The sequence below is a fragment of the Sylvia atricapilla genome, chromosome 8, assembly GCF_009819655.1.
Source record: "Sylvia atricapilla isolate bSylAtr1 chromosome 8, bSylAtr1.pri, whole genome shotgun sequence".
NCBI classification, from domain to species: Eukaryota; Metazoa; Chordata; class Aves; order Passeriformes; family Sylviidae; genus Sylvia; species Sylvia atricapilla.
In genome coordinates, this window is record NC_089147.1 from 13566094 (window position 1) to 13590691 (window position 24598).

Here is a 24598-nt window from a genome sequence, read left to right on the forward strand (position 1 = left end):
TTCCTTTCTTTTTTCCAGTCAGGACACAGGCTCTCTTTACTTTTAGGTATTCCACTTTCTGATGCTGAAAAGCAAATAAACTCTTGTCAGTTTGCCTGAGAAGGCAGAAGTCAGTGCCCTGCACCCAGCAAGCTGTACAGGCTGTTTGTGTGAGTTGTGAGCTCACACCCAGCGGCAGCTCTGTGTTACCTGCCTTAGGTGGGTAGCAGTGTGCTGGGGGAAAAGCTGCTGTGGGTGAGGTTGGCTCCTGTGGGGTTTAGTTCCAGGCAGTTCTCACCGTCTTTGCTTACTGCAGTATTTGGAATACTCTTAGTTTTGTAAGAGCGATGTAATCTCTTTCCTTCTCACTCCTCTTTATAAAATGAGGGCTTTGCATGAGTTTGGTGGTGTCCACATAGTTTTTATAGGCCAAAAGACACTGCATCTCCACAAAGTTAACCTGGTAAATCATAGACGTTTTGTACTATCAAACTAGTTGTATTTCTGATACAATAATGAGTGGGGCTTGTAGTTCTGCTTTTAAAGGTTGTCTTTAATAATTTTTTTCATTTGTAAGAAACATTTCCAATTTTTTATAACTTTGTCACTATTTAACCCTTCAAAGTAACATTTTTTTATTTCAACCTTCCACTCCCTGCTGCCTAAGGCAGAAATAAAATTTGGTGTGTGGGATGAACAGTATTCACTTAACAAACAGCTGTTCAATATTTTATTTTATTCATATTGCTTGTTCTGTGCCCCAGGCTGTATTTATTGCATGCCTTTCAAGTCCTGGTCAGAATATGGAAATACAGACTTCCTCCTGGGGGTTTCCCCTGCACTTGCAGCGCTTCACAAACCTTAATTAATCCTTGCAGTGTTTCTTGGGGTGAGTGCAGGACTCACAGCATCCCTTTTTTGGGGAGAAGTTAAAAAGTTACTTCAGCAACTGAAATTTAGGGAGGAAATAGTTTATTTATCGTAAGCAATGATACTCACAGGAGGAATATTAGATTAGGAATTATGACCTGAGATTTTGAGTTATCTTTTGTCTTTGCCATTCTGCTCTTCTGTCTCAGTTCTTTCATCTGTAAAAGGATAATGCTGCTTAACATTTCCTCATTAGACTTTTGGGAATCTAGAAACATGGTATCAGTTGAAGCATGTTTTATATTTAGACACCATTTTTGGTTTTATACACCTAACGTTGATTTGAGCTCTGTTGTTGTGGCATCTTCTCTCTCCTCAGGGCCATGTACATTTTTAAAGGGCTGTGTTAGACATGCATTTTGGGAAAGATGCACTTTTACCAGTGGTTACATTCACATGGCAGTCAAATATGATCTTTGTGCGCAAGAGGAAAGTCTAAGAGAATGTGGACAGTTACTAAGCCAAACATCCTTCTTGTTGTGGCATAAGATACCAAAAGCTCTCAAAGCCTTTAGTTCTCCTTTAATAAAACTCAAGACCCAGTAAATTATTCCACAGCTGCTTGAATCAGTTTGTCAGCTTCCAGAGAGATTCCCGTGTGGGCAGAAACCAAGTGGTAAATTTTTGCCCCAAAGTAATCATACTGCAGGAGAATTACTGGAAAGATGCAATGTGTTGCCGAATCCACGTTAAGTATGGAGCTTGCCACCGTGACTTTGTAATGGGATGTCCCAACATGGGGTATAATATCATAAATACTGTAAATATGCCACTTGTGAATTAATAGGCAGCCTTAGGATTGTTAATGTTTATGTATATGTTAAAATGAACATAGAACAAATATTAATTCTTTTTTAACCTAATAAAATAATTTCATTCTAGCTCCTGGCTGGGTTTTGCAAGTGTATGTTTTTATCAGTGTTGAATTTCTTGGTTGGGTCCATATTTTAGTTCATCCAATTATCATTTCTTTCTTTCCTTGCTCTCTGTGGGCTAGCAAACTGTCTACTAGCTGTTGACAGAATATCAACATTTTTTTTTCCTCTTTTTTAAATTTTTTATAAACACTGTGTTAAACAGAGTTAAAATTTTTGGACTCAATTTAGCCTGAATTTGCATTTTGAAAAGTAAGAGCAAATTTCATGTATCAAAAAGTTCTGTATGCTTTTTTGTAGCTGTATTAGTAATACTCTTCTTTATACTCTTTTATATATATACATACGCTTCCACAGAAATCCTTCTTTTCTTAATACACTAGTATTTCTTATAGGTGAAATACTTTGAAACTTGAGATTCAAAATTTTCACTTGATTTTAACTGTCCCTTCTTTTATAAGCAGTATGAGTCAATGTGTGATACATAGTAATTTTGTTTCTTGGGTAATGAAACAGTATCTGTTTCATAAACTGTAAGTACATTAAATTGCTATTGTTAATAACTTAAAAACACAAGGGTAGCATTTTTTTTAAGATAAATAATTGTTTAAGTTTACTTATTAAGGTTTTTCTGTTAGCTAAGTTACCTATAAACTGTTCCAGAATGTAACTTGTCTTTAAAGAAATTATAAAACCTTAGCTGTACTAAGGAAATTAATGCATATTTTAAAGTAGTAGTTCCTGAAAGATATCTTATAGTTCCCACGAAGGTGGGATCAGAGAAATGTGCATTTATACATTGCATAGATAAGTTACTGGTTGGGAAATGCGAGGAGCACTGTTGAGTCTGCAGTCTCATATCCTACAATAATGCTTAATAGAGTAAAGCAGTTCTCATAGGACAACCTGATGTCTTGCCCTCAGTTTACTTCCAAATATGTAATTATCTTTATTTCTGGGCACTTACTACCACAGTAACTTCTTTGGATCAGGTACTGACAGTTGGAATCCCTTCTAATACAAAAACCCAGATCAACACGCTTCAAATCCTGTCCTCAGGTGGAGACACATTTTCTTTCAGAGTTTCCTGATACTGCACTGAAGAACTTTTCATCTTATATGGGACCTCAAGTGACTGAACATAAATAGCCTGTGTGGAAGTCAGACACTTGACTCCATCTCCTTTCTCTCAAAGTAAATCACTATCAACTGGCTGGATAGGTTTTGATCCTGATGGTTGTAAGAGTTGGTTTGGATTCATGCTGGGATCCAACTGGCACCTGAGTTTTTGCTCTTTGCAATCCCAGGAGTTTTCAGATAGCCACTGCAGTCTATACCTGCATAACTGGTCAGTTAAAGGCACAAGACAGCAACAATATTGAAATCAACCATGTAACTTTTCTTCTAATTGTGGAAACAACAGACAATTGGCCCTGGAGAAAATGGAGTTCATGGTTACAATGTCTTGCTGCCCAGCAGATCTTGGCCTGATCTTCCCAGTAAGTGACTTGAAGGCAACTCCTCCAGCAAAAGTGCCTCCATATCAGGGGCTCTAAGGTCACTTGCATTACTCACATCTGGATCTTGATCTGGCATCCAGACATCACATGAATGAAGAATTTAAAGGTTTTGTCCAAGATCATGTAAGAGTTTACGTGGAGGGAGTGGAGGTATGAAAAGAGATATTATCTGTTCTCATGTAATACATTTATTATAAGTGTATCAGACACCATGAGGGATATCTTGTGAAACCAGTGACAAGCACAGTGAATATGGCCTCAGGGCAATCTGAAGTTGCCTGGGAGTTTCCTGGAGGCAAGATCAATGGATAAAACCTCACTAGAATTAAGTTGTGTTCCTCTGTGTCATGTGCAACTCTGCAGTTCAGCACATGGTGGAAAGGTGTAGGTTGTACATTTCATAATTCTCAGATAGGCTCAAGCTCACTGGGCACATGCCAGACTGAAAATCAACAGCTCTTCCAGTCATCCATGGGAGAGGAATAAAGCGCCATCTTTGTGTATTAACAAAGTGGTGTCCACAGTCCCATCAATGTTCTCTACTCATTCAAAGTCAGTTTGCTTAGTTAACAATCAGCAAGTTTGCATCTGTGCCTTTTCAGGTATGCTCTGAGCTGTGAAATGATGAATGCCTCTTGCAGAACAAGACGTTACCAGCCTTGTTACACGAGAAGGGCTGGAAGGAGGATCCAGGGAACTACAGGCACACTACAGTCTGACCTTGGTGCTGGGGAAGGTCATGGAACAAATCATCTTCAGTACCATCACATGGCACGTATGGGACAAACAGGTGATCAGGCCCAGAAGCAAGTCCTGCTTGTCCAACCTGATCTGGGATAAGGGAAAGGCTGTGAATGTGTCTACGTAGACTTCAGTAAAGGCTTTGATGTCAGGTCCTGCAGCATTCTCCTGGAGAAACTGGCCAAGCCCAAAAGAGTGGTGGTGAATGGAGTCAAATGCAGCTGGTCACCAGTTACCAGTGGTGCTCCCCAGGGCTCAGTATTTGGGCCAGTTCTGTTTAGTATTTTTATTGACAATACGGACAAGGGGATCAAGTGTTACCCTCAGTAAATTTACAGGCGACACTTAATTGGGTGGAGTGTTGGTCTGTTTGAAGGTAGGACGGCTCTGCAGAGGGATCTGGACAGGCTGGATTAATGTACCAAGGCAACTGTATGAGATTCAGGAAAGTGAAGTGCCAGGTCCTGCACTTGGATCACAACAACCCCACACAGTGCTGCAGGCTGGGGCAGTGTGGCTGAAAACTGCCCAGTGGAGAAGGATCTGTGGGTACAGCAGCTGATCAACAGCAGCTGATCGTGGGCCAGCAGTTGCCCAGGTGGCCAAGAAAGCCAGTGGTATCCTGACTTGTATCAGAAGTAGTGTGGCCAGCAGACCCGGACGTTGATCATCCCCCTGTACTCAGCACTGGTGAGGCTGCACCTCAAATTCCATTGTGAGGGGTTCAGTTTTGGACCCTTCAAACAAGAAAAATCCTGAGGTGCTGGAGTGAGTCCTGAGAAGGGCAGTGGATCTGGTGAAGGGTCTGGAGCACAGGTCATATGAGGAGTTGCTGAGGCAGCTGGGGGTGTTTAGCCTGGAGAAGAGAAGGCTTTGGGGAGCCTTAGTGCTCTCTACAACTGCCTGAGAGGGTGTAGCAAAGTGAGGGTCAGCCTCTTTTTCTAAGTAACAAGCGACAGGACAAGAGGAGATGGCCTCAAGTCATGCAGGGAAGGTTTAGATTGACTATTATGAAAACTTTTTTCACTGAAAGGTTTATGGAGCATTGGAACAAGCTGCCCAAGGAAGCTGAATCACAGGCCTGGAGGTATTTAAAAGGTTTGTCTATGTGACACGTAGTTTAGTGGTGGACTTGGCAATGTTAACAGATAGTCTTGATGATCTTGGAGGTGTTTTCCAACCTCCATGATTCCATCTTTTGGGACTTTGCAGGTCACTGATTCCAACCTCTTGTCTTTTAGATACTACTTTGTCCCTTTAGTGAATTTACAAAGTTTCATCTTAAAATCAGTTAAGGTCAGATCTGCAGTCTTTTTTTCCAATGTTTCCATCAGAAGATTTTTCTAGAAGCCAGTTGTTCTAATGACTGGAAATCCCCTGCTACAGTCTCCAAGCTAGCTTGTTCATGGGGAGATTGTACTGGTTGTTTCTTCCTTTTGTTATCCACATACAGTTTTAGAGAGCTGTCATATCCACTTTGTTTTATTAGGACAAATTGAATGGTCCTTAAGGAGTGGTGCAATTTAAGAAATGGAAGAGAAAAGATGTTTAAGCATTTGTGGTTGAGGACTTCATTTTTTGGAAGAATTTATATTTACTTTTCTAATCACTCTCTCTTATGCAAAAAGTTGTCAAATTATTGCTCTGAACTGTACTTCAGGTATTGACAGTCTTACACACATGTAAATACTTCTTACACACACATCTTAGACACATGTAAATCCTTCTGGCTGATGCAGGGACATAGCCTGGATCCTTCAAAAAGGAAGAGAAAGCTTGAACAAATCACTGCATCATCCAGCTTGTTATTGTCAGGTATGATGGTCCCTTGATTTTCCTGGAATATTGTTCTGCCCTGTGCAGTACTCAGCAAATACTACAGCTTGACTGGAATACAGAATCACCAGCAGTCACTGCCACTAATTGGCAGATTTTAAAATTTATGGTTTTCTCAGAGGGAATTTGTAATGGGAAATAACTCATGTTGTGCAGTAAAAGCAACTGTTCCATATTTTCCTTCATGTATATTTAACACAATCTGTAATTTACAAAAATAGATTTGAATTAGTCTGCCTGTGGAAGCTCATACCTAAGATAACTTCAGCAAGGCAGGCAGGCAGTCCCTTGTTGCTTGTAACCGATGGCTTAGTTGAGGCTGCAGCTTAGAGCGAGACATTGCTGAACCTTACTGTTGAGGAAAATTAAAAATGAGCTGCAAGGTAGTTGCACTCACAGTCCTGAAAATAGTATTGTAAATGGCTGCAATTACTTGTTTTACCATAATAATGAATCTGGATAGGCAAGTAGTCCTTAGCTGCTCAACTCATGTAACCAGGCTGTTTGAGTCCTGTGCCCAACAGGTAAACTTGCCTTCATGATGCCCTGAATTTCTGAAATACAAAAGGTCTATCCTAAATGTGTGTGCACAGGTTCAGATTTAACTGTCTTCTCATAATATTAAAGTCTGAAAAGTTCCTGTTGCTTCTCAACACACAGTGAAACCGTTCTAACAGTGATGACAAACTGAGAATTCAGTTAAACCACAGCTAAACTATTTCAGCATTGTTTTTTCTGACCTCACTACTTTCACTTTAAACAACTGCTTTTGTGTTTAGACTAACATTCATTTAGAAGAAAATAAAAGTGAAAACCACTTAACAACTATACTACAAAAAATTAGATGGTTAATTAAGTAAGACTTGTAATTTCTCAGCAAAGAAAGCTCCCTCTCTGGCAAGTAAACCTTACTTATAGGTCTTTGATTGTACGTAATAAAAATGTTCTTAATTAATGCCAATTATGTGCATTTGTCTTCTTTCGAGTCATTGTATTTTACAGAATTGTATGAACTGCAGAGCTGAATCAGGTTGTTCTCCTGCCGTGTTGATTCAGATCTGTCAGCCCTATTCTGGATTATAATTTGTAATCCCAAAGAGGTGATTTTTAATGTGAGTACTTCAGAGTTTGATTTAGAAGACTGCAGATGGTTAGACTTCACAGACAGTTAATTAATTATAAAACCTGATTTTTGAAACTGGTTCAGGTCATAAGAAAAGATATGTTGGAATTTATTTATTTGTGGAGAATGTCAGCTGAAGTTCCTAGAGAGCACATGCATATAAAAAAATCAACAATTTTTGAAAATTTTTAAATAGTTGGAGAGATGTAGTTGAAAGCCAGTATTGAATGTGTGAACAGATGAATACTGCGTGCTCTCGACTTTACTCTTCAAGAATCTGATCTTTTGAACCCTAGAGTTGGAAAGTCTTATTAAGAAATAATCCTCTATACAATGTCTTTTAAAAAGAGTTCCAGATTTTGCTTATGATAAATTATATACATCAACATCAGACAATTGTAACTATACCAAAGCCTGTCAAGTGTATAGGAACTTTGACAGTGAGGTTAGAAATACAAAGTCACTTAGGTTGGAAAGGACCCTCAGGAAGTCCAGCCTTCTGCTCACAGCAGAGTCAATATTGAATTCATTACTCCCAAGTAAGCTCCACTGCCAGGCACCTGCTTCTCCTGGGTTTTACATCTACAAAACATCTGCCTACAATGTGAGGTCTCAGACTGCACCAGGAAATGAAGCCGGCACGTGCTTTCCGTAAGAAGGGCTACATTTTGCTCTAGCTGTTGCCTGCCTTTATCTCCTAAGACAGCACCAAGGATCGCATCAAGTTATGTAGTCTTGAAGTAGCAAAGACACAAAAACAGCTGCAAGCTGTTTTCCTAAAAAGAAGGGAGTTATATTGCTGCTAATATACAGAAGTGATCACAGATCACAGAAGTTTCAGTACTTGGTCAGTTATGTGGGGGGAACTGCTGCTGCTGTCTTCCTGCAGTTTGGTCAGCAAAGCACCCCACACCTTTTACCTGTGTCATTCAGACCTAAGCCACAGCTCTGTGGAGGTGGAGAGAGAACAGATGGATCGTGGTGTCAGCCCAAGTGACACCCAGCTGAAGGTCACCAGCCCAACCAACAGATCTGCAACTGCAGAGATCTTGCTTTCACTCGAGATGTCCTTTCACTTATACTGGACAGGTCAGATGTCAGACTATAATCTGCCACATGCAGGAGGTGTGGGGTGAGAGTAGTTGTTGCCAGTGCCTTTCTCCAAGTCCTCTTACGGGGATAAAAGGAACAGCCTTGGATGCCGTCTGTAGGGCAGAAGGAAGGTCTGTGTGTCAGGATTTGGGTGCAGCAGCAGGACTGTGTACAGAGTTCGGGCCCAAAATGGCAAGGACAGCTGTCAGATGGGACTGAGGGACATGGGCAGGCGATGTTGGGAAGTTTTGGTCAGGTGCTTCTGTCATCTACTCGGGTCTAGTTACTTCTAGTTTTTCTTATTGGACTTGTCAGAGGCATAAAAACGTAGCTGTGGATAGCCTAGCACATCGTACTGTATTTCCTCATCTCTGTCATACACAAATATTAAAATCACAAACTTCTAAACCCGGGTGATGTTCTGAAGTCCCCCGGTGGCTACACGTCAGAATTGCTGTGATGAGTAAAGAAACTTACCCAAAGCATATCCTCCCTTGGGCACTTACCTTCGGGATGTGAGTTGTTGCCATGTCTGTATTGATTTTGAAACGGTATCTGGGTGTCTCAGTTTGAGAAGACTCAATGGGAAATTTTTTCATAGCACACTTGACTCTTGGTTCTGCATTGGAAGGCTGTGGAAACAACTAGTACTACTGCATTTTTTCCAGCTGGTGAAGTGAGACATGACGGATTTGTTTGCTAAGCACTTAAAAGGAAGTTTACACTTGTGTGGTGTCACTTTGTGACTTTGCCCTCAACAAGCAACTTTGGTGCAGCGGCTTCATTCCCAGCATTAAGCAGTGCTTTGTCTCTGTGTGAAGTGTGTTGGGACACATCTGTTTAACTGATAGATTTGTGGAATGGAGTGGCTTGCCTGTGGCAGCACAGGAAGGGAGTGGGAGAGTTAAGAGTAAAACCCGAAAGACTTGGCTCCATTTCCCTTTCTCGTTTTTACATTTGTACTGGCAGCTTTCAGTTTATCAGGAATTAATAAGTAATAACCTATGATTGAAAAGGCATGACACTCTGTCGTGAGATGTTTCTCTGTCTTCAGTATTGTGCAGAACTCAGCAGTGTTGCACCTTTTTAGTTTTACTTAAGTGGCATTACTCAGTATTTAATGTGAAATAGAAATGCGTAATTCACAACTGCAGTCAGCTGCATTGGGATGTTTGTCAGCCAGAAGGAGTTGAGGTAGCAAGATTTTTTTATGCCATGAAAATTGAAAATTTTAAACAACTTTTTCATTTAGTTTCTTGCTCCATTTCACATTGTACACAAGCTGACATGATAATCCTTCAGCATGTCCTAAATTACATTTTAAAATAGAGATCAGTTAATTATAGCAATCTGAGTATTTTTAATCTGTTATAGAGGGAATTTCTAGTGACACTTGTTTCTCTTGAATTTCAGGTAAACTAGGGGAGGTGTTCCTGATTATGCATGTGACAAAAAAAAGTAAATCAAGTAAAAATTACAAGCAACACTAGCCAAGACTACTTTGAGTGAGATCAGATAGTCACAGCTTACCACCTATGGCTGTTCTGTTTGGAGAGTGCTAGAGGGAGCTCTAACCCCTTAATCGAGGTATAGGCTGTCAAAGGTGCATCTCAGAGTTTGGGCTGTGGTAGGAAATGTTGACTTTTTTTGACGTTTTAATTTTATTTTGTAGCAGGAGGTTGCATATGGTTTTTCTAGACACAAGCCCAAATTGCTCTTCCTAGATGAGAAGATACAAATAGTATGTTTGCAAGTGTACTATTATTAGATTTAATACAGGCTATTGTGAGCTACCTGAAAATACAGAAAACAAGTGAGAGGTATCACAGAGATGTTTAGCAAATAGTGAATGCTAAAGTCTAATAGTTTTTTTCCTTTCACAAAGGAGAAAAATTCTCACCGTTGAAGACCTAATGGTATTTAAAAGAGAATACATTTTAAACTGTTGGAAGTAGAAACTACTTTACTCAGCATGTAATAGGTTCTTAGATGTTTAGCCAATTATTATAGTAGAAGTTATAGAAAGCGTTGGTGGTTGTTAGATAAATTTATAAATGGGATGCATCAGTGCATGAGGATGGGAGAGATTTCTCATATGATATGGTTCACACTGATAACATTCTTGATATGACAGGAAAGTAACTCTCAGAAATGAGATGAAAAAAAGAAGAGAAACCTTTTTTTATTATTTGTAGAAAGGGAAATATAGGTGAATTGATGCTGATTTCATTGTTTATTAACAAACTCACTAAAAGGAATAGCAGAATCATGGCTTTGACTGAGGGAACGTTATGTGGAAAATACAGTAAGTTGGAGGACCAAGTGAGGTTAGCAGTTCTGTTTTGACACAATTTACTAGGGGATTTGTATTGTTTATATGCTACATTCAAACGTGACTGCTTTGATTGAGTCTGCCATAGGGAGAAGAATAATGGAAAACTCCCTCACTCCTTTAGTTTGAGGTATTTTTCTGAAAGATTATTGGCAGCTAAACAGTGAGCCAAGGAGGAATCCCTAGTGGAACAGTCTGTGACTTGGGCTTCTGAGTTCCACAGTTTGAGTGTCAGCTGATAGGGATGAAGTCTACTCAGCTGTGGAGCTGCATATGCCTTCCTGAAGTGCTGTTATGGTTAGACCTGGTCACTTGCTGTAGTAGAGGGTATTGGTTTCTGCCTTTCTTCTGTCATATGCTTTCACATATCAGCAGCAATTGGCCTAACCCAACTTAATGCAATTTCTGAAGATACAGAATTCATTGTCCTTAGCATCTATTTTTTGGAGTATTTTCCTCAGGTCATGAATCTCTTGCTAGATACCAATAAAAGAATGGACCAACATAATCTTAAGATAGAAATTCAAAGAAAACTTCAAAACATCTAGAAGTCTGCAGTTCAGCTGCCTCTTCAGAGGAGGATTACTTCACAGCCAGTTCATTTTGCTCGGAAGTTTGTCCACTCATATTTTGAAAGTCTTCCTTTTAAAGTCCAGAGCATTGCTTCCTACAGCCTGTTGCTGTCACTTCGCTTTAGGAAGTGGAAGGCTGGTGGATAATCCCCAGTCTTCCCCATGCAAAAAAAAATCCATCTTCCTTAGCAATCCTAGGCATCCTCCATGGGAATCACCCCAGTTTGCCAGGAGTTGACTGAATGTTTAGCAGAACAGCTCATCTCTAGAAGATAATGCTCCTTAGCAAGAAAGGGTTATTGGATGACCTTGTATGGGTTATAGGAGACTGCAAGACAAAAATCTCAAGATTTTGGCTGCAGACCACTGACCAGCTTTCACTTAGCACTATACAAGAATATTTAATGGATTTTTCCTTTTACAGCTGCCTCTGTGGTGGCTGCCTACAGCAGTAGTATTGATGTCAGCCAGTGTGAGTTGCTGAGATGCCCTCTTCTAGATCTGGCTGTACTGGTAGAAAAGAATACCATGCAGCCTTTGCCTGGCTGCTGCAGGTTGCTGCCCTGCAGGATCTGTCAGCAAAACTGCAAACCTGCTCTCAGTTAAGATGAGGTGTTTTAGTGTAGACAGTTTAAATAGCAGGTCTCTGCTAACAAGCTTATTTTGACTGAAATAGGTTAGGGAGTGCTCGTGTAGCCAACTCCTCCAGCAGATCCAAGGAGTACATTTGCAATGGGAGCAGAGCACATACATGAATCTTGTGCTTCTTCAGAAGGCTGCTGGGTTTTTGTTTGCTACATCTCTCAAGTATGCCTGGAAATATGTAGTACTCCTGTTGCTGGGAAATACTATATGGTACCCAGCATGTATATTCCTGACTTTAATTCTGAATCTTTCACGTTGCCTTGGCCAAGTAGTTTGTTGTGTGTGTGTCTTTTGTTGTTGGTAACAAAATGCATTTCAGAGGAAAAAACTCACGGAAAATACTACAGAGTAAGCCATCTTGGAGGGCTTGTGTTTCTTGGTGCTAAAAGCTTTGCATAGGCAGAACCAAGTGGTTTGAAAGTCTCAGTAGTGTTATTGAGAGCAGATAACAGGTTTTTATGACCGTTCTCTCATTGTGTTGTTCACAGTGGTATCAGTCTTCAGTGTTACTTCAGCCATGTTTTGAATCACTTGAGTCCATCTACCTGTTCCTGGCTGCCTTTCTCTCTCAGTTAAGGGAGCACTTGAAGGCAAGAAGGAAATCAACAGTAACACCCATAAAGAGTAACTTCACTCAGGCAGTAGATCATGCTTGAGTGTTTTAAAAACAGAAGCAACTGTTCCAGAAAACTATGAAACTGCTGCTTAGAGCATTGTTTACTTATGCCTCTCCCTGACATAAATGAGCGCTTTGCTGCTACTGGCCATTACCTGATGACTTTAGTACACTGGTTCTCCAAGTCATAATGTGCATATGCCTTCCCTCCATTAACAGTTATAACATGTAATGGTCCCAGCAGTTCCACTCTGGTTCTGGTAGCCATGCCAAGGAAGAAAGCATTTCCTTTGGTGGTTTCCACTGGAAGAGGTTTGTTGTTACTGGATTGTCTGCTTTGAAATTTGTGTACGATCACAGCTAGTAAAAGGTGTGCTCTGAAATCTATCTCTTTAAGAGTGATGGTCCCTGCCCTCCCCCCCAAATGTCTAGATATGCATTTGGTCAGGGATCATAGTTTGGGAAAGTAACATATGCCATTGCTGTGCTGATGCAAGCAGATTTCTCATCAGTGCTTGTTATTTGCAAAGACAACTTGGAGATGAGGAGGAGGAGAGGGACTCCCAATTCACATCCATTGCTGGCATCAAAGAAATTTTATTTTGAAGGTTTTTGTCAACACTTAAAATTCAGGTGGGAGATCTGTATCAAAGGAAAGTTTACAGTAAAAGCTATGAGATTCCAGACAGTTAAACTTTATTAGCCTGTCTGAAACATTAAGTATTAACCTAAAAGAAATAGTTTTTTAATCTCCTCTCCCTGTTGCTGTTTACTGTGTAGCAGTGTGGGAGGGGAGCATCTTATCCAGCAAGGTATTATTGCTGCTCTTTGTATAGCCTATGTGCAAGTGCCCATGGCACAGTCCTGTCTCCCCAGTCCCATGTTACTTTTTTGGTGTCTGTAGCTTTTCCTGGCCCTGAACAAAATCAGCCTTTTCCCTTTCTTCTGTATCTGAGGTAATATCCTTAGCCAGGTGCCCTCCAGACTGACACCATATCATAGGTACTTAGATGGTACCTTTGAAAACTGTTACCCTCCCAGGATTTCAGAAAGTGCAGCAGGTTGGACTGCTGTGTCCAGTGTAATTCCCGTGATCTTTCATCTAGATGTAGCCTTTCTTACAAAGCTTTTCTGCAGTGTGATTAGAAACCAGATGTGGACAAGCAGCCTAAAGCTCCAGAGAAGCAAAATTGCTAGTTCCTTGGGTGCTGTTAATTTCAGTATGTGTGTTTTGAATTTTTTTTCTTGAAAACAAACAGTAGAGATGCTGTGGTTTCTTTCATGGTGCTTTCTTTTTGACTCTCAGATGTGATTGATGATCATCTACTTCTGGGTTATGTTCGTTTTTCAGAATGTTTCAGTGAGCTTTGCAGCGTGGAAAGTAATTCAGTACTGAGCGAGTAAGTCCATATATGAGCTAAACCCATGGTTAACCTCACAGAGGCTGTTATGTGAGATGGAGGCAGGCAGAAATGGGTAGATTCTAAACTGAGCTTTTAAAATAAAAGTAAATGGAGTGAGTTGTTTAATGACCTAGCATTGTAGCCTTGCTGTCAACTCAAACACTGGAAAAGCAGGTTCATCCTGCAAAGGAGAAAAATGAGGAGCTGGCTGCCCTACTCATGTCTCTCAGGTGCTATGGCTCATGAGATCGTGTTTTTTATGGTGAGATAACCTCCTCACCACCCCCCAATTCTCAAAGCAAAGGAGTTCTTTTATAGGGAGCTGCCAGTGAGGAGCTGCAAAGGAACTTCTCTTTGCTTAGCCTTGGCAGTCTGGGAATCAATTCTGCAGCATTTGGTGATTGCAAGACTAAAACAGAAGAAGCCAGCCATAGAAATTGAACCTGTATCCTCTTAATTACAGTGTTACTGCCTTTAGGCCGAGCAAAAACCACCCTTTTTTCTCAAGTAACTATCTCTGCCTTTAGCATGGAGGGCTGGCATACCTCAGCTCTGGTTCACCATTTTTGTTACATTGCTGTACTTACATTGATGTGGCATTGAGTGGCTACTTCATCATGGGCAGTAGTCAGCAATTCCATGGCCACACAAGTAACCCTTGGAAAGCCAGCTGGGCTGAGGTTCTCTGCCTAAGAGCACCTTTTCAGGCATGAAACCACATCATCCTGTGGCCATGCTGGTACTTTTTAATCCCTCTGCTTTTCCTACATGCTTCTGACTTGATCCAGAGTTCCTGAGCTTTTGCTGCTGGTGAAAATAGTTTCATGTTTGGATTCACAGTTGTGGGCATTTTTAATGTGCTGAATCTTGAAGAATATTGAGGATATAGAGGCAAGCATGGCTTTGCTTTCATTGTGAAGTTCTGTCTTTCCCCACCTTCCTTGGCCCCTGGACATACACCTCCGTGGTTCCTTTCTTTGTCATTCCATTACTTGGGGTTTTTTTCCCCAGTGTCTTTTATCTTGTGAGTAAAGTTTGAACAGTACGCAGAAAGTTAACTGCCTGGAGTCTTTTAAATATAAGTAACACGCACCCAGTAATAAGCTGTCGGTTGTTTTTTTGCTGCCTGCAAAGAAACATAAACACAACGCTCATTTCTGGCAGGTTTTTACTGTCAGAGTTTCTCCTATTATATTTATCTTACAATTTGCCAGGGGGTGAAGTTATTAAGTTTTAGCAGCAGCCATCGATCAAGTTCACAAGTTAACACGATAAAGGCTCTGTGCCGCTCCGATCCGGGAAAATGATGATCCTCACTCGGTAATTAACTAAATGAGAAAGTTAAATCTTACTTGAGAGCTGGGAGAGATGAAAGAGAGGTGTTTGTCAGTTTCTCAGTGGAAATTAGAAGCAGTTTTCTGCAATTCCCTAAGCTGCTGCTCTGTCATATTTTACATAAGCACTGGGAAAACGTCTTGTAATTAGTGCTGTCATGGAGGATTTTTTTTGCTGAAGGATGTTGGAATAATTCATTAGATTATCAAGAAAGGCTTGTGTCCTGAAATGATTAGCACAGTGAAATTTAAACCATTAACGATAACAAGTTTAGAGCTTGCTGCAGTGCAGAGGCACCCGGGGTACGTCTGTGCCTATTTCAATCATTTCTTATAATTAAACATTATGTCCTCTTTTTTCCTCCACTTCACTAAGACCCATCCAAAATTCCTGTTAAGGTGGCTCTGTCTAGATCAGTGACTTAACCACAACAAGCAGTGCAATCAATTGGAGGTGAAATGCTGCAGTTGCAGAGAAGCAGTAAAGGACATTTGTCTGTATCAGAGCCTGTAGTCCAGGAAGGAGGGAAGAAGTCCAGTATGACCTGTTGGTACTGGAACATGGAAGAGAAGACCTTCCCTTTTATCTAGGGAGAAACTGAAATTTACAGTGGTGGTCTAAACTCTCAGTATTTTCAGAGCTTCAGCGTGAAGATGTCTTGAAGGTTCAGAAGGTCCCAAACCTTGCTGGCATCATTTAAGCCATTCTTAATATTCTAGGAGACAGTTTCTCTTTAGCTTGAAGACTTGTCTGCTTGCATTGAGAAACACAAAACCTGAATTCATCTATGTTGTGAAAGGTGCCTGAACAAAGGCCTTTGTGATGACTAGAGGATGTAATTAAAAAAACAAACAAAAAAAAGTTGTGACCACTCATATTGGTGGGTAAACAGTATTGATTGTACTACAATCAGGGAAGTTTCTCGGGTTTGGTTTTTTTCTGTGCTTTATGAGGCTCCTCGGTCCTCTGTACTGAACAAAACCAAAAGTAACCTTGGTTGTTGTATATGGGTTACAGCTGTGATTTACTATAGCTGGTTTGTTTTCTATGCAAAGCAGTAGATTTATCCAGTCTTTATTTATCTGTGTTGAAATATTGCACCTTCCTACAATTGCAAGCCATTATTTAGATTAAAGTCCTTTCATATATTAGTCCTCTTCTACTTCACTGGGCATACAAATGTGCTTTGTGTTAAATGTAGCCATTTGGAGAAATGGTCTTGTAATTATGGGCTGCAGCGGAGCATAGTACGTAGATCCCTGAGCTAGTATCAACCTGAGGCACTCTATCCCCTGGGTTTCCTGGCACAGCTTATGAGCTCAGGCTCAGCATTGTCAAAGGACACCTCTGCCATTCCTGCAGATGAGTCATGGTGCCCAGAGCCAGCTTGGGCACCTCTCAGCCCTCACATACAGGGCTTTGTGAGAAGGAGCTGGTAAAGCTTCATCTGTTCCAGCTTAGAATTTTGCTCTGTTATAGCCAAATTTCCTCCCAGATGATGAACTAGCAGTGCTTATACTTCTTTGCCATTTTTGGAAGTGAGGCTTATGAAAAATGTGATTGTATACAATGCACTTGGATGAATATTTACCCTAGCAGTGTGGATAGCAAGTGGAACAGGTTTCCCTTTTTCAGGTGAGGCCTGGTTATTGTATTGAGATGGAGAGGCTGTAGGGGTTTCAATAATACAGATGGTTTGATGATGTTGTTTTGTTGATGGTTTTTTGTTTGGTTGGTTGGGTTTTTTTTTGTAATAGGCCTTTTTCACTGAACTGCCAGTGGATTTTCAGGAATGTTTAAATTCAAATTCTGGAACTTCTGTTCTAAACTGTAGGTTGAGTGATTTGAGAGTCCTGTCAGTTAACCTGTCTCTACTCTGCAGAACTGCTGTGTTCATGGCGTGTCCTGTCCTCTTGGTCCCATGCTTGCACAAACCATAGCACCTGCTGGGCACACCTCTGAGCTTACGTTCACTCCTTTGGGTGGGAAACCAGACCAGACAAGGGTGCAAAACAGGTCTCAAGCTGACATTATAAGAATGCAGCACTAATTTGGATGTAAACACTGTCAAATATTTTTATTAGCAGAACCACTTTATAAATTTGGAGTTTCACTTCCAGAGCTGTTAAAAGTGCTGGTCAATGGATTCTTCAATTTACTCATTATTTCTATCCAAGAAGCCTGTGTTCAGGCAGAATGCATTTTTTGTCCCATCTAAGCCATCTATTTTACACATATAAGCCATGACTTGTATTTGCAGATGTTGCAACTTCTGTTTGATACCACAAACCAATGTTTTAGAAGTAAGGGGAGTGTTGAAGGCTGCTGGGAGAAGGGTGTTCAGAAGGCAAGGAAAGGCCAGAACCTGGTGCCACCCAGTGAAAGGAGCTGCACCTTTGTGTTCTTTGCTCATCAGTTGTATACTTCAGTCAGGCTCAGCATATTAGGCAGAATTCACATTTAATTCTCCTGAATTAAAAGACAGATGTATAGGTTTTTAAAAAATGCTTTGTAGAGGTAACCTGTTTCATAAGATGCACAGCAAAGAAAATGAGAAACAAATGAGATCAAGCTTGTGGATTACAATATCTCTTCGCTATCTTAATCCAGCATTTTTACTGGGATTCCTGTTTTGCAGGCAATTGAACTGCAACAAGAATTACCAGAATCCCTTAGCACTGGTGTTCAGTCCACTCCACTGGTAATCATCTTGAGTACTGTTGGACTTGGCTAGATAAAGTCCAGTCTTTCACACACAGGACTTGATTCTGACAGTTTCTTTAGTGATGTCTCTTGGCCCAAGAGAGAGTTTTTCAATCCTGTTGCCCAGTACTGGCTCTTTGACTTGCTTGCAGTCAGTGCTGTTCATGTGAGGATTGAATGAAATCGTAACTTTCCGTCTTTGTCTTGCATGATCTTGCTGGACACAGCCACACACAGCCACGGCCACACATTCACAGGGAGGATCAGGGGTAAACTTTAAAACATTGAGCTGCAGAATGGTGCACTGATGGTGTGATCATCATGTTCTGTGTTCTCAAAGACACTGAAGTCAAACTATAATCCAGAAATAGAAAAAGCTACTTGTTAAAAATCACAGCGGTTCACTGTCTTTTTCTACCAAAGGAAGGTCCAGCTCTCCAGAAATTTTGAAAAGAGTATTTAGGTGCATTATCTCCAAGAAAATGAAATGTATATGATGATCAGATAAGTAGATTTTCAAATTACGAGATTTTGGTGTTCCAAAGTCAGGATTTCTGTTGGGATTGGGAGGTATTGAAGTTCAGGAGTTACTTATTCCCAAGAAATGAGAAACTTCTGCATTCCAAATCTACTACTGGTAACTAAATTTTGTGGTCTCTAAATTGCCTGCTGTTTTGGCACTTGCTGAAAAGAGGCTTTTTTGTTGTTTTTCCTTTCCTGTAAAATCGTTTAATCATTGCATTTCTTTTCATTCATTAGATATCTTTGCAGAGAGATTTAGGGACTTACTTTTTTCGCTTGAATTTAGTAAGGTCCCCTGGCAAGGCTGATACTTGGAATTATCATCATACATGATGATGTATGATATCCCTACCTTAGTATTTTATGTATTCTTATACCTGTAAGTTATTTCCAATTGTTTGATAAATAATGAAGAAATTCTGTGCATATTTTGACAATAAAAATGTTGTAATAGTATTGACTGTTATTGTAATACTGTCTGATGTTAAACTGTTGCAATGAAGGAGAGAAAATCACATGTTTTCAGCAGGAAATAGAAACCATTTGACCAGCATAAGAAAAAATAATTTCCCAGCAAATGGTTAATTTTACTTGGACAAAGGATACACTTGCAATGCAAAATGTGCACTTTTCTTCCAGTTAAATCATTTAGAAAGCAGAATTTATATCTTACTATCAAGTAGTAAATTGAAATGTCAGTGTTCTGTTTTGTCCCTGAAACTCTTCTTTGAGCTGACTGCTTCTGACAAGATATTAACAGTCCTCAGAAAGTTGAAAATATTTTATTCTGTGAAAGAAGTATTTACCAAATGTCAGGGTGTATTTTAGCTGGCTTTGCGCTCGAGGTGTAATTCAATTTTTTTAATCCATTTCATGCATTCCCTATGAATTTTAGCAGCAATCCATTCTTTAGAAGAAAAAAACAAAGTAGTTTGTACTGCAGAGTACAAATGCAGTTTGCTGGTGGTGCATTGAAGTAGCTGGTATATGTACATTAGGAATCCAAATGCATTTTACTGTCTACATGTTAAATAAAGTTGTGTTTATGTTAAACTGCTTCTGAAGGTTTCCCATCTGACTTGAGTCCTTTGTGTGCAGCTCTGGCAGGAGCCAGTGCATTGTCCTGCAGGCTGCATGTGGGCTGACAGCACCGGCCGGGATACGTAGTCTCAGACAGCTTTCATGTGTCAGAGGGATTTTTGCCTTTTATTGTCTCCTCCCTAAAAGACATTGTACAACTGCTTGTGTTTCTTCACATATGTGTTATTTGGGTTGTTCCTTTCCTTCCTGTTTACAGACAAAACTTGCCAATGGCACTTCCAGTATGATTGTGCCCAAGCAAAGGAAACTGTCTGCAAGCTATGAGAAGGAGAAGGAGCTCTGCGTCAAGTACTTTGAACAGTGGTCCGAGTCTGACCAGGTGGAGTTTGTGGAGCACCTCATCTCCCAGATGTGTCATTACCAGCATGGACACATAAACTCGTACCTCAAACCCATGTTACAGCGGGACTTCATCACTGCACTGCCAGGTATTTCTGCAGGCAGAGGGAGCTTGCTCCCTGTCCTTCAAAAACTATTCTGTTCAGCCCTACCCTGCTGGAGACGTCCCTTGTAGGGTCAGTTTGCAAAACAGATTGCTTTTGAATGAAAAGCTCTATTCCAGTATGAAATGTTGTAATATTTTAATTTGTGTTTCTACTGTGTGTCAAGGCATGATCAAACACCGTCATGGTTTGTCTAGGAGTAAATGATAGCTAATCTGTGTTTTGTGAGGGTAGTTATCCCAAGCCACAAGGGCAGGTAGTTGAGCTTTTAATGCCCACAACAATGCATGAATAACGAAATTTTTTAAAATTAAAACTACTACTCTTCCTGGTTGCTCAGCTGAGGTTTTCCCTTTTCTTATTTAGATATTTGTCTCTTTTTCCTACTGAAATAACTTCCTGAGGCCATTCCTTTGATTATATGTTTATCGCTAATAGAAAGTGGAGGGCATAAGAGCAAAAGATGGAAGTGTTCTGTTTTTAACACCTTTGTATGCTTTCCATTGAAAATACTACCCCAGATGTTCTCAGATGTGGCATTGGGCAGGTCTCACAGAATGCACACACAAAGCAGTGTACATGCAGTTTTATATCGGCCCTGTCTTACAAGTGGGAAAGCCAAAGTTATGGGAGATCAGATACATACAGCAATAGAGTTTCAGAACCAAACAGAAATTCCTGGCTCTTTTGCTCATATTTTTTCAGATCATACCTCTGTAGATAGATAGATAGATAGATAGATAGATAGACAGATAGATAGATAGATAGATAGATAGATAGATAGATAGATAGATAGATAGATAGATAGATAAATAATAGATTAGCATTCCCATGCCATAGGTCATTAGTTTGAAAGGGACCTGAGTAGGAAGTGGTACAGGTGGTGTCTCTAAACAGCCTGTAGAAGAGACGTTCCTTGCTAAAAGCTTATTCTGTGAATACCTTTGGAGAAGTGCTGAACCTCTGGCAATTTGATCAATCCAGTCATTTGATCATTCTTCATAAGGGAGTTCTCAACATGAAATATAAATTCTAGCGTTAAAAGATGGAAAAAAGTATGTTTAACTGTGAATTGTATAAAACATAAAGGCACTGCAAGGAAGTTGGAAGTTAAATAGGTAGACTCATTGGATTTTAAGCTCATTGTGCCCAGTAATCAAATGGCTGTTGTAGCATTAAAAAAAAAATCTTAGTTATGCTAAGTACCTGCTTTGTGCTAGTTTTTAGTAGTCCAATGGCAATAATCTCATGTACTTAGAGCAACTTGTGGAGCTGCTCTGTTTCAGAAAAATAAGGGTTTGGAAACTACATTGGTTTCCCTATTTTTAAAGTGGAAGTATACATGTAGCTACATACACAATTTTTCCAGGTCTTTCTCCACAGAACCCCATGAAAGCAGCCCATGAAATCAACACATCTCACTGCACTTGGTTAATTTCTTCCTACAGCACTTTATTTGAGATTTTTGGGCAGGTGCTCTAAATACTTCTAGAGACATTCCCGATTTCCTAGCCATACCACATTTGTTACTGGTCTGTTCACAGTTGCCCAGCTGATTTTACTCAATCAGAATGCAGAATAAATAGGAATCAAGCAGCTAATATGTGAGTATTTTAATAGTTGGGGGAAATGCATGCGTAAATAATGTATGTGCATCAATTTGCATATTTGCAAATTGCAAATCTTCTAGTGAATATAGCTCTAAGGGAGAAAATTAATGGCTAGGAATTACACTGGCACAGACTCTGCAGTCTGTACAGAATGTCCCGAGTATAAGCAGGTTCTGATGAGAGGAATGGGAAGGGAGGAAGGTAAGAAGCTGCCTAGGAAAGAGTGATGAACCTGAAATTCTAAATTAAGTCATATAATGAAAAAAACCACCCTAAACTCTGTAAGTATTTTTTAGCTTTCTAAGATTCTCAAGTGTTCAGTACTCTGGTTTAATTTTTACTACTTCATTCTCTGTCCTGCTCTCCCCCTTGAGTGAATAAAACAATAAAGCTACTTCAAAATCATGAGGCATCTTATCTCTGTCCTCCTAGCACAGTCCCAAAGAATGAACAGAATTACAGGTAGTTTTAGATCATGGGCATGTTTTACTAGTATAGAGTAAAGTTGGCTCAGATTATTTTCCCAGGGCTTTGAATAAAATTAAGGCTGTTTGAAAAATACAGCTTAACTGTGTACTTAACAAAGTTTGTTCAGTTTCTGAAAAATAAGGCTTCTGCTTAGCATTTTCAAGCTGTTTAACATTTTTTATGAGGAAAGTCATTTTGATAAGGATTTCATGTGTGAAATAACTGAAACATTCTTGTTGGTTCGGAGGGCTGAAAGGCTAATCGTATTTCACATCCATTTAGCAAAATCTTCTGTGAGCAGAGTTTTCCCTATTTAAGGAAGCAATGCTTTGTTAGATACATGCCTCAGTGAGTTGTGCTGTTCCTAAGAAGCAAAATAATAAAATTGAGTTTGCAACCGGGCCAAAATAGTTCTGCCCATCCTCTTACCATAAATGTGAAAAGGAGAGGCCAAAACATTAGTATTCTTTCATGCAAAGGGTCTAGTATGAATGGCACAGGATGACTTAAGGACATGGCAGTAGTTACAGCACCTCATTGCAGCCAAGATCTAAAGTAGATAGACAAAATAGAAAGGGCCACATGGGTGAAGATTACTGTGCCCAGGTGTTGCGGTGTAGCCCTGCTTCCTAAAGCCACCGGTTATTCCCTGTATATAAAATTAATTTATCCTGTGATGCTGCTGACTTAAAGCCACCTGTAAGTATACTACAGAGGCAGGCATTTGTAAGTGTCCTGGTGGGTCTGTAAATGTCTGTGAGCCCACTGGAAGCAACACAGACTGGGAAATCTGCCATTTCCTTACAAAGCTTCAGGAATAGGGCAACAGGATGTCCATGTCTACCCTGCCAGGTGTGGAATTCCTAAAAATTCCAGTCCACATTCACTAAACTGTAGTCTCCCTCTTTCCACAATTTGCTGTGGAGTCAATCTACATTTATAAACACTTTTTTTTTTTTTTTTTAAATAGTGGTTATACATGTTTTTTTCAGATTAAATGCATAATAAAGGCTGATGATGCTTTTATTTTGCAGGTTGACATCTAATCTAAGAAATGTCAGACCTCTTTCTCCACTCTCTGGTTGTGCCTGGTACCATTCACATGCTTTTTCTACATAAAGATTGAAGCATAAAATGCTGAGCAGAACATCTGACCCAAAGCGTATTCTAAGTTTAGTATATTTGAAAGCAGCAGGAGGAGGCACATTGAATTGTCTCATTTTCATGCAGTGGGAGATAGTTTTGAGATCTTTTCGTTAAGGAAAAGAAGGTTGGGCCATTTGTGTGTCATTAACTCTAATCAAAGTCAGCTGGTTGCACCCAGTTTGGGTTTTACAGTGTGACTGTAAAAATGTACTCACTGCCTTTTCTTTCCCTCTCACGAGCAGGGCCTACTCTTTGAGACTCTTGTTTTAAAAGCAAGAAAACATGTATTTAACTTTGTCCCAAATGTGAACCAGAGGCATGTAATGATTGGCATGTAATACCAATCTGCCATGCTTCATTTTTGGCTGGACTGAACATTATGCCTGAGGGATGATGTGGTCTAAACTTTCACAAAGCATATGAGATTTAACCTGTGAAGTGAGATAATCTCTTTGTGGTGTGTCTCACGTGTGGATTAAACACCCTTCAAGAGAAGCTGTATTTGTATAACTTCTCATTTTAAGAGGTCTTCCTGAAGTGTCGTGATTGTGATTAAATTTGAGGTGGTAAGGGCACATTTTTACTGACTACATGCATCCAGTTAAGAAACATAGCATTACCTTCCCTACATAGATACATTGAGCTGCTTGGTGCAATTGCTTTACATTTCACTCCAGTCATGTTAAAGTAAAGCCAGTCCTGGTATTCACACTGGGAAATATTTAAAATTATATTATTTTGGTGCATATTTTTCCTTCACCCACTAAAATAAATGAAACCAGCAAACCTGCTTCACTTTCTCCTTACACAGCCTCTCCTTCCATCTTGATGTCCTGTGCATCTGCATATCCTTCCCTCCCCCCTGTCTAAAGGTACCACTACGCTTCAGGGCACACATTGGGAATATATATTTTTTTCTTCATTACATTTAAAAGCTACTGCTTTAGCAAAAACAGCTTTTGAGCCGTTGCAACATGAGAACAGCTGTAGCAGTGAGATGAGAAATGGTCCTAATATAGAGAGATTTTGGGGGTTGCGTTGCTGAGTTGGAAATGCCATCCACAGAATATCCCCCTAGTGCTAAAACCCATCGAAATAGATTGGAATGACTTCTTGGATTCTTTATTATTTTTAATGACTTGTGCTATATCCAAAGGAAGTTGGAGAACACTGCTCACTCCTGAACTTAGCCTCAAATGATCTTCTGTGCGTTTGGTCCAGCTCTACATGGAGAAGATGAGATGGAAGGAGAGTGTATCTTTGTACTAGCAGGTGGAGTTGTTTTAAACTCTGTGTCTGTCCAGCAAATAATGTTTTTCTGTTGTTGCTCTCCCCCAGCTCGGGGATTGGATCACATTGCTGAGAACATTCTGTCATACCTGGATGCCAAATCTTTGTGTGCTGCTGAGCTGGTGTGCAAGGAGTGGTACCGGGTGACGTCAGATGGGATGCTGTGGAAGAAGCTCATTGAGAGAATGGTCAGGACAGACTCCCTGTGGAGGGGTTTATCAGAGAGGAGAGGATGGTAAGGAAACTGAAACTTTGCCTCTTTTGCCCCCATTCAGGACAGTAGGGGTTGTGTGTTTCAAACCATATTTGAAGAGTT

At 40.1% G+C, this 24598-nt stretch overlaps 1 protein-coding gene across 3 annotated transcripts in view; it reads left to right on the forward strand.

Moving 5' to 3' along the window:
• BTRC (beta-transducin repeat containing E3 ubiquitin protein ligase) overlaps positions 1-24598 on the forward strand; it is a 115583-nt gene that overhangs the window by 72608 nt on the left and 18377 nt on the right. For all 3 annotated transcript variants that reach the window (XM_066323684.1, XM_066323685.1, XM_066323686.1), the window contains 2 exons: positions 19522-19753; positions 24331-24517. In XM_066323684.1, coding sequence (XP_066179781.1) covers positions 19522-19753; positions 24331-24517 — 419 coding nt within the window. The remainder of the gene's footprint in view (positions 1-19521; positions 19754-24330; positions 24518-24598) is intronic.